The sequence below is a fragment of the Mustela nivalis genome (assembly GCF_964662115.1).
Source record: "Mustela nivalis genome assembly, chromosome: 17".
In the NCBI taxonomy this organism is placed as follows: Eukaryota; Metazoa; Chordata; class Mammalia; order Carnivora; family Mustelidae; genus Mustela; species Mustela nivalis.
Genome location: NC_139036.1, coordinates 20,912,855 through 20,927,820, shown reverse-complemented (window position 1 = coordinate 20,927,820; position 14,966 = coordinate 20,912,855). Strand labels below are relative to the sequence as shown.

The 14,966-nt window shown below is 43.8% G+C and overlaps 3 protein-coding genes across 8 annotated transcripts in view; all 3 read right to left on the bottom strand.

Moving 5' to 3' along the window:
- Positions 1–14,966, bottom strand: part of ALDOC (aldolase, fructose-bisphosphate C) — a 1,020,901-nt gene that overhangs the window by 29,762 nt on the left and 976,173 nt on the right. The window lies entirely within an intron of this gene.
- On the bottom strand, positions 5,006–10,921 carry RSKR (ribosomal protein S6 kinase related). Of its 2 annotated transcripts, none has more exons than XM_082707289.1 (12): positions 10,613–10,921; positions 9,983–10,231; positions 9,807–9,890; positions 9,621–9,689; positions 9,179–9,248; positions 8,848–8,952; positions 8,647–8,687; positions 8,337–8,364; positions 8,137–8,226; positions 7,963–8,051; positions 7,721–7,831; positions 5,006–7,307 (listed from the first exon to the last, which is right to left on the bottom strand). In XM_082707289.1, exons 1-12 carry the CDS (start codon positions 10,667–10,669, stop codon positions 7,086–7,088), a joined length of 1,215 nt encoding a protein of 404 aa, XP_082563415.1. In that variant the 5' UTR covers positions 10,670–10,921; the 3' UTR covers positions 5,006–7,085. The 2 variants fall into 2 exon arrangements, with proteins under 2 accessions (XP_082563415.1, XP_082563416.1); XM_082707290.1 differs by having other exon boundaries at positions 9,633–9,689.
- BLTP2 (bridge-like lipid transfer protein family member 2) overlaps positions 11,066–14,966 on the bottom strand; it is a 33,363-nt gene continuing 29,462 nt past the window's right edge. For 2 of the 5 annotated variants that reach the window (XM_082706987.1, XM_082706989.1), the window contains exons 32-39: positions 14,746–14,926; positions 14,006–14,092; positions 13,496–13,606; positions 13,220–13,355; positions 12,985–13,115; positions 12,710–12,811; positions 12,307–12,441; positions 11,066–11,876 (exon numbers count right to left, since the gene is read on the bottom strand). In XM_082706987.1, coding sequence (XP_082563113.1) covers positions 11,694–11,876; positions 12,307–12,441; positions 12,710–12,811; positions 12,985–13,115; positions 13,220–13,355; positions 13,496–13,606; positions 14,006–14,092; positions 14,746–14,926 — 1,066 coding nt within the window. In that variant the 3' untranslated portion in view covers positions 11,066–11,693. Of the gene's footprint in view, positions 11,877–12,306; positions 12,442–12,709; positions 12,812–12,984; positions 13,116–13,219; positions 13,372–13,495; positions 13,607–14,001; positions 14,093–14,745; positions 14,927–14,966 lie in introns of all 5 variants that reach the window. The other 3 variants (XR_014304837.1, XR_014304838.1, XM_082706988.1) reach the window with 3 other exon arrangements.

The window sequence follows — 14,966 nt, the reverse complement described above, 5'->3', positions numbered from 1 at the left end:
CCTTATTTATACTCTGAGGTGTTAATGAATTTGGAAAAGGAAATCAGCCAAAGAGGAGGAATTAGAAATTTGTCATGAACTATATAGGGCTTTCAGATGATGAGCTCCTGGTCAACCCTGGGGTCTAATAGCATAGCCACTAGCCACATGGAATTACTGAGCACTTCAGCTGTGGCTAATCCCAACTGAGATATATTACAGGTGTAAAACACAAGCTGGGTTTCGAAGACTTTGTATGGAAAAGAGAATATAAAATATTTTTAAAATATTGATTACATGTTGAAATTGTATTTTAGGTATATTAGGTTAAGTAAAATACATTAAAATTAATTTCACCTGTTTCTTTTTACCTTTGTAATGTGGCTACTAGCAAATTTAAAATGACTTATGGGGCTATATGTCCCTATACTTCTATGGGACAGCACTGCTCTTGAAACGTAACAGTTCTAGCCTGCAGGCACTATGGATAACAGTTGCTTGAATGGGAAATTGGGAAGAAAGACCACCTAAGGGCGCCTGGGTGGCTCAGTGGGTTGAGCCGCTGCCTTCGGCTCAGGTCATGATCTCAGGGTCCTGGGATCGAGTCCCGCATCGGGCTCTCTGCTAAGCAGGGAGCCTGCTTCCTCCTCTCTCTCTGCCTGCCTCTCTGCCTACTTGTGATTTCTCTCTGTCAAATAAATAAATAATCTTAAAAAAATAAAAAATAAATAAATAAAAAAAAGACCACCGAAGAGCACAAGCATGAGCGTGGGGTTTCCTAAGACTCAGCAGAGGGTATCCCAAGGTGTATGTACTTCTGGTCAATCAAAAAGATTCAGCAAATAAAACAAGAGTGGGAAGTGGCAGAAAAAAGAAAAATAACTAAGTGCTACTGATAAAAGCTTGTATCATAGAAATGTGTGAATTGGAATGCTTAGTTCTTGTTGCAGTTTGTCAGATGCTAGGTGAGTAGCCAAAAGGTTATAGTGCTTCCAGCAGCAAATCAGGAGAAATATGGAAGGGTAGATGAGTGGGAAAATACTGTTTATAAATAGGTAACATAAACATTCTGTTTATTGGTGGTGTTTTGCATAATTTTTTAAATTTGATGTTTTTCAAATTATAATAGATGCCTGTTATAGCAAGTGAAACAACGCAATGCAAAGATGTATTAAAGGCAAAGCCTCCCCCCATTCTACCTGTCTGAGGTAATCAATAGTGTGTACACCTTTGTAAAAAACATATGCAGGTGGGGCGCGAGTCCTGCGTCAGGCTCTCTGCTAGGCAGGGAGCCTACTCCTTCCTCTCTCTACTTGTGATCTCTGTCAAATAAATAACATCTTTAAAAATATATATATGCATACTCATACAGATTCTGTATGTCTGTTTACACATACATTTTCCTCCCCCAAATTAATATGTAGAAGGGTGTCTCTGGGATTGAGGGGCTAGTGTCTTTTTTTTTTTTTTTTAAACTCCATTTGTACTTACTCCTTTCTTCCATTTTTTTCATGTTCTCTGACCACACACATGGAGAAGAAGGCACTGAGTTCTTTACAAAAACAGCATCACTTCTTACACTTATGCATTTTTTTCTTCTCTACTCAATATCTTGTATGGAGCTGCCTTTTTTTTTTTTTTTTAAGTGAACTCTGCTCCCATTGTGAGGCTTTGACTCACAGCCCCAACATCAAGAGTCGCACGCTCTACCAACTGAGCCAACTAGGTGCACCCTGTATAAACAGCCTTCTGTTAACTGATATAGATGTAACTAACTTATCACTTTGTATTCCTTGCCCTTTTTTAAAAAATTGGTTTTTTTCCTCTGTTCTAATTTGTCAGAGTTTCGTGTGATAGACCTTAACTCATTACAAGCTTTTTTAAACTGTTTTTGTCCATTGACTTTTATTAATGGTATCTTTAAGACTTTTATTTTTAAGGTTTTATTTATTTATTTAGAAGATTTTATTGAGGCGCCTGGGTGGTTCAGTGGGTTAAAGCCTCTGCCTTTGGCCCAGGTCATGATCCCAGGGTTCTGGGATCGAGCCCCACATCCGGCACTCTGCTCAGCAGGGAGCCTTCTTCCAACCCCCTACCTCCCCGCCCCCCACCTCGGCCTGCCTCTCTGCCTACTTGTGATCTCTGTCAAATAAATAAATAAAAATCTTTTTTAAAAAAGATTTTATTTATGATGGAGAGAGATAGCAAGAGAGGGAGCACAAGCACAGGGGAGCTGGAGAGGGAGAAGTAGGCTCCCGGTTGAGCAGGGAGCCTGATGCAGGGCGATCCCAGGACCCTGGGATCATGACCTGAGCCTAAGGCAGACGCTTAATGACTGACCCACCCAGGCACCCCAGATTTTATTATCAGAGAGAGCACAAGTGAGAGAGAGAGAGAGCACACACAAGCAAGGAGAGCAGCAGGCAGAGGAAGAAGCAGGCTCTCCACTGAGCTAGGAGCCCGATGTGGACTGGATCCCAGGACCCTTGGCATCATGACCTGAGCCAAAGGCTAACGTTTAACTGACTGAGCCACCCAGGCATTACCATAGAAGACTTTTATGCAGTCAAGTTGTTTATCTTTCCTTTAAAAGTATCTTGATGGAGTCATTCATTCTTCACATTTTTATGTAAATGTTTTTCTTTTATAGTGCTTTCATTTTCTGTCTTGGTTTAGGTATCTCCTCCATTCCTTGATTGTAGATCTAATCTCCCAAATGTTCTAAAATTTTTAATGTTTTGACAATTACATTTAAATCCTAAATGTATCTGGTATTAAGTTTTGTATATGATATGAAGTCGGGGTCCAAATATTTAGAAACACCTGTTCTTTTATTTTTTAAGTAATCTCTATGCTTAACGTGGGGCAAATTTACAATCCCAAGATCAAGAGTCACCTGGTCTACCAACTGAAACAGCCAGGCATCCCAACACTTGTAGCTTTTAATTTTAGGATTAGACATTACTTATTTTGTAAAAATCCAAATACATAACCCAAATCAGCAACTCTGAGAAGTATGTACCTGGCAGTTCTAAGTGAACTCAAGGATGAAACTGTGGAATTAGTAGCCCTGCTACAATGACTGATGTGTGTATGTGTATGATGGGAGTACTGAGCAAAGGAGGCAGTGTGACAGCTGCTAATCAGTGGAGCTCCATAAACCAGCAAAATTCATGGAAAAATGGTATGTTCTCAGAATATAAGCAAAACCAAACTATAGGGAGTAAGGTAGCATGCTTTTTTGCAAATAATCATTCCTGATTAATCTATTAGAACTCATCATAGCGGTTGTATCAGTGTACTAGGGTTGCTATAACAAAATACCACAGACTGGGTGGCACAAACAACAGAAATTTATTTTCTTACAATTCCGGGGGCTATAAGTGTGAGATCAAGGTGTCAACAGAGCTGGTTTCTTCTGAGGCATTCCCATTGGCTTGTTGCAGATAGCTGTTGTCTCCCTGTATCTTCGCTCCGTCTTCCTTCTGTGTGTGTGTGTGTGTCTGTGTCCTAATTTCTTCTTTTTAAGGACACCACTCATTGGATTAAGGCCAACCCATGACCTCATTTTAACTTAATTACATCGTTAAAGACTATCTACAAATACAGTCACATTCTGAAGTACGGGGGGGGGGTGGTGGGGGTTAGGACTTCAACGTATGAATGCAGGAAGGCAGACTGCAGTGGAGACACAATTCAGCTTGTAAGGGGGATTAATAATGCAGTGAATATGATTTTATTTTGAAAAAGCTTTGACAAGATTTTTACACTGAAGACTCTATTTAAATAAGTAACTAAGGAATTGTGATTACCAGTTTGTTAAATTAACGAAGAAATGAACAGATCGATACAAGGTAAAGAAATTCAGAGGTAAGAAACAATGAGTAGAATTACACTTTTCTAGAAGACTATACGGATTGGTGTTAAGATGAATCTTACATATTTAGAAAAGACAGAAGGGAGTACAGCATAAAATATCCATATTGATAGCTATATCTGACTTCCTCTAGATAATGAAAGAACAGTTAAGAGGTGATATCAGGTGGTATATGAAAGTATTTTTAGGGGCGCCTGGGTGGCTCAGCGGGTTAAAGCCTCTGCCTTCGGCTCAGGTCATGATCCCAGAGTTCTGGGATCGAGCCCCGCATCGGGCTCTCTGCTCAGCGGGGAGCCTGCTTCCTGCTCTCTCTCTCGTTCTCTCTCTCTCTGCCTGCCTCTCCGCCTACTTGTGATTTCTGTCAAATAAATAAATAAAATATTAAAAAAAAAAGAAAGTATTTTTAAGTGGATTTCATGTGGATAAGTACAACCTATTAAATTTATAGGTCAGTGATTTTAAATGGGGGTGGAGGATAGCAGGAAAGAATGCCTTCCAGAGATAAGCATATCAAAACTGGGGGGTGAAGACAGTGCTTTTTCAAATTATACTTTCTGAAACTTCGATTTTCTGTCACCCCCTCCACTCTACATTGATAATCACTACTACAATGATCCACTGATTAAAAATGTCCACATTTGATAAATGATTCAAATTACACTCATATAATTATGGTCCCAAAGCTACCTAATATTACCTAAGAAAGGGACCCTAGAGACATGTCAACCATGTCCAAAAGACCTTCACCCAATATGCTGGTTGTGACCAGAGAGGCTATATAATGGTAGGTGACCTGAACATTAACACTGGACCAGACACAAAGCATCATAAAATCATCTACAACTTCCCTTTGAAAAAGCATCACAGAACTCTGAAGCCCAATCCCCTTCAATCAAGAACCAGTGATTATAACCTCCTCATTTTATATATAGGAAACTAAGATCCAGAGAAGTTCAAAACTGTTTAAAGACTCTGAGATAGTTATTGGTGGATCTAAGCACAAGTCTAATACTCTTAACGAGTTCAGAAACCATTAATTCCTATTTCTAGTGTTCAGGGTTTTTATCCAATATGCAGTTGTGGTCACTACAACTTTTACAAAAAAAATGTAAGAAAGCTAAAATAGTATCTAAAGAGAAACAAATGAGATAAAAGGATTAATGTTACATTTTATTATTCATTTAGAAACAGAAAAAAAGAAAATAAAGGTAGCAAAGATGGAACCAAGAATGTGGCTAGCACACAAAATATACAACATGAAGTCCTAAACACTTGCTGGAAGTAGACTACAAATTAGGCTTTAAGTGATATGAAGAGAAAAATACAGTCTGTTGAATATTTAGTGTCTTTAAGGTAAAACCAAATAGCAATTTAGGAAAAGCACAGCTGGGTCCAGAGGAAATTTCTCCCATGCATACTTAAATTGAACATTATGAATTATAATGAACAACCTTTATAGTATATCCACAGCAGTTAAATTTCATAGGGATTTTCCTAGATTGCTAAAGTACAATCCAGAGAAAGCAATTTTGCAGAGGCCATAAAATGCCAGCTTTGTACAGGGAAAATCTGGCTTAATCCAAGGAACAGAATTAATAAACACATGTATACAGGGTGTTCCAGACTCTTTTCGGTCTGTAAAGAGAGATCAGATATAACTGAAGAATAATGAAAATGAAGACTTTGAAGGCCTCCTGGCTGCATCAGTCAGAAGAGCGTGCGACTTGTGATCTCAGGGTTGGAAGTTTGAACCCCCCATTGGGTGTAGAGATTACTTATATACATAAATAAAAAAAATTTTAATGGTTTTGAGAAGTTTAAGAAAAATGAAAAGAAGTCAGTAAACGCCAGAAATACATACAAATTTAAGGTCCAGATGATTTACCTTTTCCTTTAGGAAAAGGTTCTCGAAATACATCTAACCTTAAATCTGAAGGTTGACGTCATGCCTGTTAATCCCTTGGTTTGTCCATCAGAATGTGAATCCTAGGTTATCTAGGAAAATGATCAGTTTAAGAATCTTGTCTTTTGAAGAGGTTTTGTCTTGGAAAAAAAAATTCAATAGCTATCCTAATCAGCCCTAGAAGACATTTAACCCACATTTGTTTCAGTTCCCATTCCTTACATTAGGCTATTAAATTCACTTTTGAAATTTTTAAAAATTAGATTTGTTACAGACAGGCTTTGAGCCCCCAGATTTTATGTTTTAACTGCATATTTAGAAGTTAAAATGCCAGCTTATGGGGCACCTGGGTGGCTCAATGGGTTAAAGTCTCTGCCTTTGGCTCAGGTTGCCATCCTAGGGTTCTGGGATGGAGCCCCACATCGGGCTCTCTGCTCAGCGGGGAGCCTGCCTACCCCTCACGCCTGCCTCTGCCTACTTGTGATGTCTGTCAAATAAATATATTTTTTTTAAATGCCAGCTTATGAGACCTTTGAAAAACATTCATACTGCTTCCAACAAGTCTATAAATAGTACCTTAAGGTCCCTATGAAGTGTTAATATTGTTCAAGAAAGGAAATATGGCAGGGGTGCCTGAGTGGCTTGGTTGGTTAAGCATCCAACTCCTTATTTTAGCTCAGATCATGAATTCAGGGTCGAGAGACTGAGCCCCATGTCAGGCTCTGTGCTGGGCATGGAGCCTGCTTAAGATTCGGTCTCCTTGGGGTGCCTGGGTGGTTCAGTGGATTAAGCCTCTGCCTTTAGCTCAGGTCATGATCTCAGGGTTCTGGGATAGAGCCCTGCATCAGGCTCCCTGCTAAGCCTGCTTCCCCCGTCTCTCTGCCTACTTCTGATCTCTCTCTCTGTCAAATACATAAATAAAATCTTAAAAAAAAAAAAAAAAGATTCTGTCTCCTTGTGCCCCTCCCCTCTCTAATAAATAATGAAAGGAAATATGGCAGAGGGAAGGAACAGGAAAAGTAGAATAAGCCTCTGGCTGAAAGCTTCAGGGTATGAGCATTGAAGAAATGAAGCAAAGGAAAAGGTCGACACTCTGATACGAGATGTTGAATTGAGAGGTGGGTTGTATTAGAGGGTAGGAGGGGTCAGGAATTGTGGCTGCCAATAGCAGCATGCTCAAAATTTGAACTCTGGTCCAACAAGTATAACAGAACGGTAAGAGGCTACAGATTGAAAACAAACCAGATCATCAAAGTGGTCATAATGATATGGCAGTGGAAGAAATCCTCAGGTTCCCAGATAGGCTCAAATCTACAGTAGAGGGGCTCAAGCAAGGCTGGGATGGACCAGGTAGGACTCCAGGTTACAGTCAAAATCCTTGAAAATCATGGACTCCGATGGACTGGGCTGAGTAGCTTGCGCCTTCATGACAAAGTTCACTGGCTGCTTCTGTAGGAGCTCTGGGTCAAAGGCCACACCCCGAAAGAAAGGGTGGACCTGGAAGTGATGCAAGTAACGCAGACGCTGGAGGGGATTCTGGCATAAGAGCTGAAGGCAAATAGAGCATGAAGGGTGAGGAACTGGGATGGGAAGGGGGCTAAACAGAAAAGCTGGAAAAGGAGAAGTTCATCAAGCTGTGGAGGGCAGGAAGAAGAATCCTAAAGAATATTTGAAAGAGACAGAAACAGGCTGATTTCCGGGCAAAGGTAGGAAGAAAGGCACTGTATTGGTAAGAGAGTAGCACTGGCTCTCTCTCTCAGAAGTGACCTGTTATGGATGGGGAGGATAGATGAAGGATGAAAAACTCAGAACTGGAATTTAAAGTGCAGGTTAGAAGGCGAGTGGTGAGGTGGTACTTTGATCAAGTTGGAGCACATGCCCACCCTGGCCAGATTATTAAGAGGAAAGGGGAAGTATCACTTCAGTGATAGGGATAGAAGGAAAATAGTGTTCACCCTTACCTCATGGAGCAGGAGTGAGAGCCCCTGGTTAAGAGAAGCTGGGATCTCAGAACCATAGTGGGTCACACTTGCCAGCATGGCCACATGATCTCTCTCTGCAGCCACTGGGAACTGAGTTGGGCAGGGTGGGGGGGGGCACAGTATCATTGGTTGGTGAGGAGTGAGGCAAGATTTCCTAAGGTCTTTTTCCCATTACAGGGCAAAGCTCCTCTCTTTGCTCAAAATCCCTACCATTCTCTCACCTTCCCAGTTGCCAGAGAGAAAAGCAAGACACCGAGGGACCACCAATCAGCAGCGTGGTTGTAAGGCCCTCCACTCAGGACCTCTGGGGCTAGATTTGAAAGACAGTTGTCATTGACATCAATCAGCTAGACTTCTGCCAACGCTTACCCCACCGGCTTTAGCCCCTCTCTCACCCATGTACTGAAGAGTGCCACAGATAGTATAGGCTCGGGTTCCCTGGGGCAGGCGGCGGGACAGACCAAAGTCTGTCAGTTTCAGATGGCCTATGAAAGATAAGGCAACAGCACCACTCTGGGCCTCCCCTCATCAGCCACAACTTATTCCCAAACTGAGGGTCCTCTCAATCTGGGGCTAGGAAAAGAAAAGGACTTACCTCGTTCATCCAGAAGGATATTCTCCATCTGAAAAATCACAGATGAGAAGTTATTAGTCATCCTCTTCCTTTTTCTTTTTTTTTTTTCATCCTCTTCCTTTCAACCCTCTTCCAACACGTATACGTCCCAGCTGAGAAAAAGGCCCTATTCAGTATTCAGGCCTATACATTGATGGCCCTTGCCCAAATCCTTAGCACTCCTGAAGGCCCCAAGGTCAGCTCTTCTCAGCTCCCTCCCCCGCTGCCTTCTTAGATCTGCTGGAACTTCTGAGGCCCCACTTCAGACAAAGAAAAAAGCACTTAACTCTACCTTCACATCCCGATGGATGATGCCCAAATCATGGAGATAGCCTGCAGATGACAGTAAGTTTGGGGTGTGGTAAAGCTCTCCTGTAGTTCCCATCCCATTCCTATCCCTGTTCTTTGACCTCCAGAGTTAATATCAGATCTCTTCTCTGTCCCTCCCTCTCAATTCTTCCCTCATTTCCATTACCATTCTTGTTTCACTTACACAGCACCAGAACCAGTTCAGCAGCAAAGAGGCGGATGGAAGCCTCAGCAAAGCAGCCAACAGAGGACCACAGGGAGTACAGATCTGTACTGCAGTAGCTGCACACTGCAAAGTACCAGAAGTCTAGGCAATGTTTGGGGTTACTGTGCATGGGCTCAAGGCATTTTAGGCCTCTTGCCCAAACGGATGCCACCCGTTGTTCCCTCTCTTGGGAGAGAAAAGTGCTCTGAGAAGGGAAACAGAGCAAAGGGAGGACAGGCCAAAGGAATAGGTACTCTCAGGTGGGGAGTACAATAAAAGGGTTCTTGGGAATGAGAGGCCCATCACTCACTAATGAAGAGGTGCCGTTTTCCCTGCCAGCTGTCCCCCAAACAGTGTACAAAAGGATGGTTGATCTGTCGCTAGGAATGAAGAAAACAGGAAGTTAGGGAGGTAAAATGTCACTGAGAATCAAGGCAGCCAAGAAGTCAGGATTTATCTAGTTCTGCAGAAAAGGAGCTGCTGCCCCACCTCTCAGTTCAGGTGAACTAAGTTTCCTGCCTGGTAATTCCAAAACCAGCATGATACTGAGGAACACATTATGACATGCTGGAGAGATTTCCATGGAAGGGTCTAGAATTAATTGCTGATAACTACTTTTCCCAGGATCTACTTTGGTTGAAGCAGAGGGAGTGGGCAGAACCAGGAAGAGCAGGACAGTTGGGACAGGAAAGGTACTTTGTCCACCTGTGGTTTACTTCTTCCTAGGATCCATTCCTGGGCTCTGTGCATACCTGGATACTAACCTCCTCTTTGCACTGCCTCAGGATGTCCCTCTGTAGGACCTTTACCTTGGGCACCACCTATAAAAGGAGAGGAGTGGTGACTCCAACAGGTTGTTTATGCCTACCAAACCTTTCTGAAACCAAGCTTGGAGGCAGGGACTAGAGAATGATGTGGAAGAGTATCTAGGTCCCTACCTTCACTGCAAATACTGCTTTCTGGCCACAGTCTAGCACCTTGAGGACTGTTCCGAAGGAGCCTTTAGCCACAAGGCCTAAAATCTGTACAGAGAAATGGAGAATAGCACAATTGAAACTCTGGCCATTCTTAGATGTCTCCCCAAGACTGAAACCCCTTCCAGGGACTGACCTACCTTCAGCTGGTGATGCCCCCTGAGGGGCCTAATGGGAAATTCCGGCAGAAAAAGGTTGACGAACTGAGGTACTGGCCACTCAGACAGAGGCTTCTCTGTTAGCAACCGGGCCGGTTCCAAGGACTCCTGGTGTAGGTATTGATGCCCCCGTAGTCCCCACAGCTCTTCCACACCTGACCTGGTAGTCCCCACACCTGACCAGAGGCTCTTCCAGCCTCGGACCCAGGGACCCCGGATGCTGTCACCCTGCTGAGAACCAAGGGAGCCACTCTAAACCTCTGCCTTTGAGGCATTACAAGTTCTTCCCATCTTAGAAGACATACCCTCAAATCACAACCTTAGGGATCCATTTTTGAGCACCAGGCAAAATTGTCATTGCCATTACCATTGCTTTGGGCCAAGGCCTAAATTTCCTGGACCTGATTTAAATCCTCTAGGAAACTAGTATTTGGATATTTTTCCTCTTGAGGCATCAAGAGATTCAGCCTGTGGCTGACTAGCCTGCTAGTCCCCCTCCACAGTGGGCATCACTAACATTCTCCTCAGTTCCCTCCTAATTCAGTTCCCAGGCCTTAAGCCCATGCCCCCTTTACCTCCCCCTCAACAGGCTACCAGAGCCCCACAGCCTACCTTATGAGAAGTAGCCACCGGGGCATGTTGCCCCTGCCGACAGCTCACTGTTCCCATCCAAAGCCTCTGCCTCCTCTCCTCCTGCTAAATCTGCTGTCCTAGTTACATAAGCAACCCCTGCCCCTGATGCTACATTACACATGAGCCCCGCCTCTTCTCTGCTATTCATGACTGGAGATGCAAGTTGATGCAGCCAAACCCCACTCTTATCCCCAAATTCTATCCCCCCCCCAACCCCAGTTATGAATAGGCTGAGCCAGCACTAAAATGTGTAGAGACCTATTAGAAGGCCAGTGTCAAAGCAGAGCTGGGACATATCTGTGATACAGTCTCACAGAGGAGAGAAGAGGTCATCCCCATTAAAGTGGTAGCTAGAGGATATGTCTTAGGTTGATGGGGAGGAAGAGACACAGGTTGAAACCCATGCATTTAACACACCAAAAAGAAAAAAAATCAAATTTAAAATATATATTTTTTTCTCTTTAAGTCGTTTTCTTACCATTCTCCAGGGTATACCCCAAGGGGACACATGGCCAGCCCTGGCATCTATTGCCATCTTCCCAAGTGAACTTGGCACAGATTGAGAAGGGGCTGATCTCCCCCCAGAACCCTAATACCTCTCATACAAGGCAGTGGAATGAGGAACAGGAGATCGACTCCTCCCCTCAACTTTCTAACACAGAGGGAGAGCAATTACACTTAGAAATATATATGTATATATTTATATATAGGTCTATAAAAATTTATCACACTTGATCAGAACTGTCCCTCCCACCCTTTCAGTTGGCCCCAATGGAACCAGATCCTAGTCCTGGGCCCATTCCCTGGGTCATACTCTCTTGATGCCTCTCTGGCCCTTGGCTTGCTGATCAGTGTGAGGTAGAACTCAGCGTTATTATCCACTGTATTCTGCAGGGAAAAGGCCAGCTGCTAAAAGAGCAGTGCCTCTCTCCACAGTAGCCTGTGGGCTCCTGACCTCCCACAAATCCTGATGGGTAAAGGGAAGCACCTCCCACCCCACAAGTCCCTGGGGCCCAAGCCAGAGTCAGATCCTGTACTGCAGCCAGTCTTGGATGCTGGATCACTTGCGCCTCCCAAAGATGGACTTCTTGCCAGGGTTCTTGTTGCCCACACTTAAACCGATGAGGAGCCGGGCTTTCTCCTCCTCTTCCTGCTGTTGCATGTTGAGGTCTGATTTAGTTTCTAGCTTTCCCCGGACCTCAGACCCTGTTGCAGGCTTCAGCCTTAGCTTCTCTTTGATTACCTGATAGGTTAGAGAGGAGTAAAAGGGAAGGTAAATATTAGCGGTACAAGCAGAATAAATCAATGTGAACAAGTCAATAAAGATTTATTAAGCTTACATGAAGGCACAGCGGGGCAATTCAAATTATAAAATAATCTCTGCTTTTAAGAAGCTTACAGTCTAATTAGAACCCACTCTGAACATCAAGTGGTGTCAGCCCTCAGTTTCCTAAAAATCAACTGTTAAGATATACAAAATACTCAGTAACCATCTAATTTAATCATCTGACCAAAGTCACAGAGTGGGTAGGGATAGAAGTTGCTCACTTCATTCAGCTGCCCATCCCCAAAGGCTGCTTGTCCTACATATATCCTACAATGAAATGCACCTGAGCACAGGATCTGTTTGCCAGCTCCTGCTAACCAAACCTCCACAAACTCTGCCGGCATACCTGGGCAACCAGGGCTTTGCGGCTGTCCCGCTTGACAGCCATGGCAAAGTCGAGCCATGTCCAGGTGTTGTTGTGGTACTCCAGACAGGGCAGCACCAGGTTAAGGTCACCCCAATCCACACTGTTCTTCTCACCCTGCAAGAGAAGGTGAGGGAGGGGACAGAGAAAAGAAGAATCAAAAGACATATCAGCTGCCATTTTTAGTTCAAGCCATACCTGAATCCGAGCCCAGTGCTTTCCTACAGCAGCAGTTTAGCTACTGATTTCCCTTTACCTCATCCTGTAATGGTACTGACTCCCACAGACCAGCTTCACAAACTAGACGGTGGTGCCTAACTTTACTCTCTGATCTTATCTGGTTCCATTCCCACCCTGTTCTAGAAAGTACTGGGGAGAAGCAGACCTTGTAGCTGACGCACAGAGGAACCTGTGGAATCTTTATGTAGATGAACGAGTTGTTCATGGCAGCTCGCTCTTTCATCTTGTCAATATCATCCACAGGGTGCTAGGAAAGGCAGGAAAGGAATGTGAGTCCCTGAAACCATCGGAAGAAACTTAGGACCCCAAACATCTCCATCTCCTTTCATCCCTGGAAAAGAATGAAGAAATCCCTAGTGGGGCCAAACAGAGAACCCCAGGACTTTCCCATTTCTCCATCATTAGGGGCATGTGTGGTACCTCAGGTACTTTCCGAAATGACCTCCTGACGCCAGAACTCCGATTTAAGCCTTGTGCCACACCCTTCCCAGCGCCCAGTGGTGCCGCATCATCTGTTGCAATCAGCTGCCGAGGCTTCACCACTGGTATCCCTACGAGAAAGCAAGCAAACCAGCTGCTATCCTCTTTCTGAAGCTTTAGCTATCTCTGGGGCCACTACCCCAGTCTTCTGGAGCTCCACCATAAAAATTCTCACCAGTAGTCACCAGTTTGGACTTATCTTCTTCATCTCCAACCTCATCATCTTCCACACTTCGGCCAGGAAAGAAAAAGCCCATTATTCTATGGAAGAACTGGTGTGTCAGCTGGATGGTGAGAGGCACCACATTTACCTAAAGAGGAAAAAGGCTGAAGAAGCAATTAAGCTCAGACATCATCCCTCAGTTTTACCTACCCCTAATGTAGCACAGTAACACACAGATAGCTTTTGAGTGCCCTTTGTTTCTGTATCCCCAAAGGACTGTATACTAACCTCAAAATGTTCCTTAACAGAAATACCCCCAACAGGGGGCCGGACTTTGCTGAAGAGGCGAAGGGCCAGCTGTCGCCCAGACTGACAGGAGCTCTGGGGCCGCAGGACTACCTACAGGATAATGAGTAACAAATCAATCCACAAGTCTGTTCAAACTACAAGAAAAAGCAATGGTCTTGCTAAGCTGGGCAAGCTTTCAACCTCTCAGATCACCACACTACCTCCCACCCTGGATTTATGTGAAAGGGCCCTTACACATACCCTGTGTTAGGGAGCACCTGGGTGGCTCAGTTAAGCATCTGACTCTTGATTTTGACTCAGGTCATGATCTCAGGGTCATGAGATCTAGCCCTGTTTCGGGCTCTGCACTGAGCACAAAGTGTGTATGGGATTCTCTCTTTTCCTCTCCCTCTGCCCCTCTTCTCTCTCTCTCTCAAATAAATAAAATCTTACAAATGCCCTTTGTTAGGAAGCATGAGAATGGGGGAGGAATGGGGAAATAAGACTTGCCTTATAGATCGCATTGGGGAGGAGGTTGTTCATAGTGAACCAGCCCAACTCCAGAAGATGTTCTGCTGTGTCATCAGACTTATTCACCTATAAAAAGATTTCCCACCACCCCCCGACCCAATATACTATAATTAGCCTTTCTAAGGAGCTTGCCAGAGAATGGCTACATATCCTATTTTTAGGTTCTCCAAATGTCTAATCCCAACCTTTGGCATCCCTTTCAATTTCATACAATCAATTCACCCTTTCATCCAGTGTTTCTCATGGGCACTACTGGTGAGGGCACTGTTGGCAAGGATGCTAAGTGCCAATAGCACTTCCCAGTCACTGTGATATTTTAAAAAATGGTCTTACATATTTCCAAACTCCCAGGGGAAAAGGGTGTGGAATAATGAATCATGTTCTCTCCTCCATGCCATTAGTTACTTATTGTTGGAGAGCTGAATGTCCATATAGATTTAACAATGCTATTCCAAGCTGGACTTTGAAAATGACTTCCCTCTGGGCCATATTTCTAGGGATACTCTTATTCAGTGAAAGAAGCATTTGATCAAGTTCATCTATATCTGTGTAATTTCAAAGTACAAACAATTGTGTCTGAGGAGAACTATGCTCATGTCTCTACCATCAGTAACATCATCAGTAATCATATAATAATTAGCCTCTTTGTGTCTCTTTCTATAAGAGTCCTGAGACAGGTCAATGCCTCTCAACACAGTTTGCCTTTGTATACTCGATACCTTGCTGTAGAGGAACCGCTGCAGCTCCAGTTCAGCAATTCCTAGCTGTCCGTCTTCCTCTGTCAAGCGCCATCGTGCCTGAGCAAAGTAGAACTCAGTGCGACGGACAACACTCACATCTTCTTGTTGCTTTCGCAATTCCATCTTATTGGCCTGTTGCAACTGGAAGTCCTTAAAACACCTGCAGATGGACAGGAGGGCCAGAGCCAATAAGGGTAACA